At 51.3% G+C, this 3148-nt stretch overlaps 1 protein-coding gene across 1 annotated transcript; it reads left to right on the top strand.

The window, feature by feature from the left end:
• Positions 1–1193, top strand: LOC143961912 (uncharacterized; the record flags this gene model as incomplete). Its single annotated transcript, XM_077471248.1, is given in 1 exon segment — positions 1–1193. A coding segment is annotated over 1 exon segment (1039 nt), but the record flags the coding sequence as incomplete, so codon positions are not given.
• Between the last annotated feature and the right edge of the window lie 1955 nt (positions 1194–3148).

The raw sequence follows: 3148 nt of genomic DNA, 5'->3' as shown, positions 1-3148 counted from the left end.
GGAGTCCCGGGTTTGGAACACCGCCATCGAAAAGGCCTTCTCGCGCTTCGACTGGATGGAGAGCTTCCGCATGACCAAACCGACCTTCAACTTCCTGTGTAACCAGCTGCGGCCGGTCATTCGCAGGATGGATGCCAGCACGCGCCAAGCCATCCCAGTGGAGGTGCGGTTGGCGGTGGCGCTGTGGCACTTGGGTTCCTCCTGTGATTTCCAGACGATGGAGGAGATCTTTGGGCTCTCTTGTTCCACCATAGATAGGGTCATCCGTGACGTGTGTGAAGCGGTGGCGTCCATCCTCGCCCCTAAATTAGTTTCTGTCCCTCAAGGAGACATTCTTCAAGAGACACTTAAGGGGTTTGAACGTCGCTATGGCCTAGCGCAGGTGGCCGGTGTGGTTGGGACCCTACATGTAGCCATAGGTCCCTCTAGCGACTCTACGGGCCAGTTCTACAACACCAAAGGTTGGCGTTCCGTGGTCCTCCAGGCAGTGGTGGATCCTGACTTCTGTTTTTGGGACTTGAACGTCGGCTGCCCCGGTAGCTTATCGGATTCTCAGGTTTTGGTGGCCTCGGAGCTTTACGAGCATGGCACAGAAGGAACTCTGTTCCCCAACACTGCCAAGAACATGAACGGTGTTGAGGTACCTATTCATTTGTTGGGGTCACGTTCTTACCCCCTCCTCCCGTGGCTTATGACACCCCTCACCAAAGAATCAACAGCGGCCGACGTGGAGCTGAACCGCCGCTTTACATCTGCCCTGACCTTGACTCAGATAGCCTTCGGGCGCCTCAAGAGCCGTTGGCGTTGCCTGTTGAAGAGCAGCCATGTGGACCTCTCCTTCTTGCCAATCCTGGTCACCGCTTGTTGCGTCCTTCATAATATCTGTGAGGGCCGTAGAGAACCTTTTGAAGATCACTGGCTGGAGGAAGCCTCTGAAGAGGAACTAGAGCAACCTAGTGAGGTGGAGGAAGATGATATGGAGATGGAGGGAGCGGCCGAGGAGATACGGACTGCTCTAGCAAGAGATGTACGGACTTGACACGCAAACTGTGGGGGCCAGTGACTGACAATGTGCTAGGTTGGCTTTTTTAAAACTACTTTTTATGTTCGTATTTATGTGTGATTATTATAATGAAGAGTTAGTGGTTCAGATGATGACTTGTGTTGTGGAAAATTAATCTCTACTTTCTTGACTGAGTCTTTTGAAGCCTTGTCTTTTTGGCCCCATTTTTATCAACTTAAAGAGATTAAATGCATAGCCAATGGAGGCAGAGGCTATGCTAGCAAAAAAGAAAGTATGCGGTATTCTGCTTTCTAAGCACAGAACTGGAAGATCAGCTGGTGGACACCAGCAGGGGCTCATCCTATGCCCCACCAACTGCACAAGTCCAAAGGAAATTTAATTCCTTGTAACTTTATTTATCTGGACAACACAATGCTGAACCAGGCATTGATTTTATACCATTGTTAAACTGGTCCAACTTAGACCATACCTGTGAGACCCCTGTAGGGTATGAAAATCCCTGTAGTAGTCTCAGCTACTACAGTGATTGTCTCGGTCTTCTGGGTCCCATGCTGAGTTAGCTCAATGAATGCTAGGCACTCTGGATGAGGTGAAGAACCAGGGAGGTAATGTCATAATCTCCACCTAGTCCAATCGGGGAACACCTTGCTTTCATTGAGAAACACGCAAGGCGTTGCTTATGTTGCGAGAGTAATCTCCAGTGTTCACCATGCCAGTGATTCTCCAACCATTGGACTATTCTCTGCCTCCTGCTAGCTGGAGATCCCCCTAACCTCCCACGGTGCCTCAGAGTTCCCATGCCAGTGGTTCTCAATCACTGGACCTTGGCCTCCAGCTAGCTGCAGATACCCTGACCTGCCAGTTCCCATGCCATTGATTCTTAACCACTGGACCATGGCATCCCATTTTCTGGGCCTCCAGCTAGCTGCAGACCCCCTAAACCTCCCAGTTCCCATGCCAGCGGTTTTCAACCACTGGGCCATGGCCTCTTTGTTTCTGGGCCTCCAGCTAGCTGCAGATCCCCCTAACCTCCCAGTTCCCTTGCCAGTGGTTCTCAATCACTGCAGCTGGGCCTCCAGGTAGCTGCCGATACCCTGACCTGCCAGTTCCCATGCCATTGTTTCTCAACCACTGGACCATGGCATCCCATTTTCTGGGCCTTCAGCTAGCTGCAGACCCCCCTAAACCTCCCCACGTGCCTTCCAGTTCCCATGCCAGTGGTTTTCGACCACTGGACCGTGGCCTCTCTGTTTCTGGGCCTCCTGCTGGCTGCAGATCCCCTAACCTCCTACAGTGCCCTTCAGTCCCTCAAAAACCCTCAGTCCTTTTAGTTTTTTTGCAGAGTCTCCAGCCCCCCATAGTGCCCCAATAGTGTCTCACAGTAGCCCCTGCAGTGCCCCCCAATCTCCCAAAAGCCCCAGTCTCATACATAGATCATCAGCCTCCTTCATGGACCAAGACTACCACTGTACCTTCCAGCTCCATCCATAAATCTCATCCCTGACAGGGCCACCAAGTCTGCTGCAGAGTCCCAGGCGGACACCCTGTTCATGTTGTCCAGTTGAATAAGGTTACCATTGTTTGAATTTCCTTTTGGAGTGCAGCTGGTCTTCTCCTCCTTTTGGGTTTTGAAAAGTAAAATGGAAGCTTGCTGAGAAAAATATGCAGAGGTCAGAGTATGGGCCCCTTCACACCAGTGCCTTGCGGTAAGACGTTCTTGTATGATGTGCGGTACGATTCGTTTTAATGTGTATTTGTGTTGGACAGCTCATTCATAGGGCCAACAAAGCACTGCAACGCACTTCAACCAGACCTGTGACAGTTATTTATGGGCATAACCGCAACTGGTGTGAAATGGCCCCAGCGAAACTTTGACCCTCCAGCTGTTGCAGAATGCATGCCTCTGGGAGTCATGCTTTTGGCATGTCATGATATTGCAGTGCCTCATGGGAGATGCAGTGCCGCAACAGCTGGAGTGCCGAAGTTTGGATGCCCCCAATCCAGATGGAATCAGGGATGCAGAGGGAGAGGTCAGCACACATACTCTGCCTACTTATCCTGTTGGAGACATTGATGTTATTATATCAGGTTTAACGGGAGGCAATCGCAGCTTCCCCCCACTAC

The sequence above is a fragment of the Lithobates pipiens genome, unplaced genomic scaffold, assembly GCF_037356315.1.
Source record: "Lithobates pipiens isolate NorthernLeopardFrog02 unplaced genomic scaffold, aLitPip1_a1.2 Scaffold_8, whole genome shotgun sequence".
NCBI lineage: Eukaryota > Metazoa > Chordata > Amphibia > Anura > Ranidae > Lithobates > Lithobates pipiens.
The sequence above is the reverse complement of the archived record's forward strand: the minus strand, read 5'-3'. Positions and strand labels throughout refer to the sequence as shown.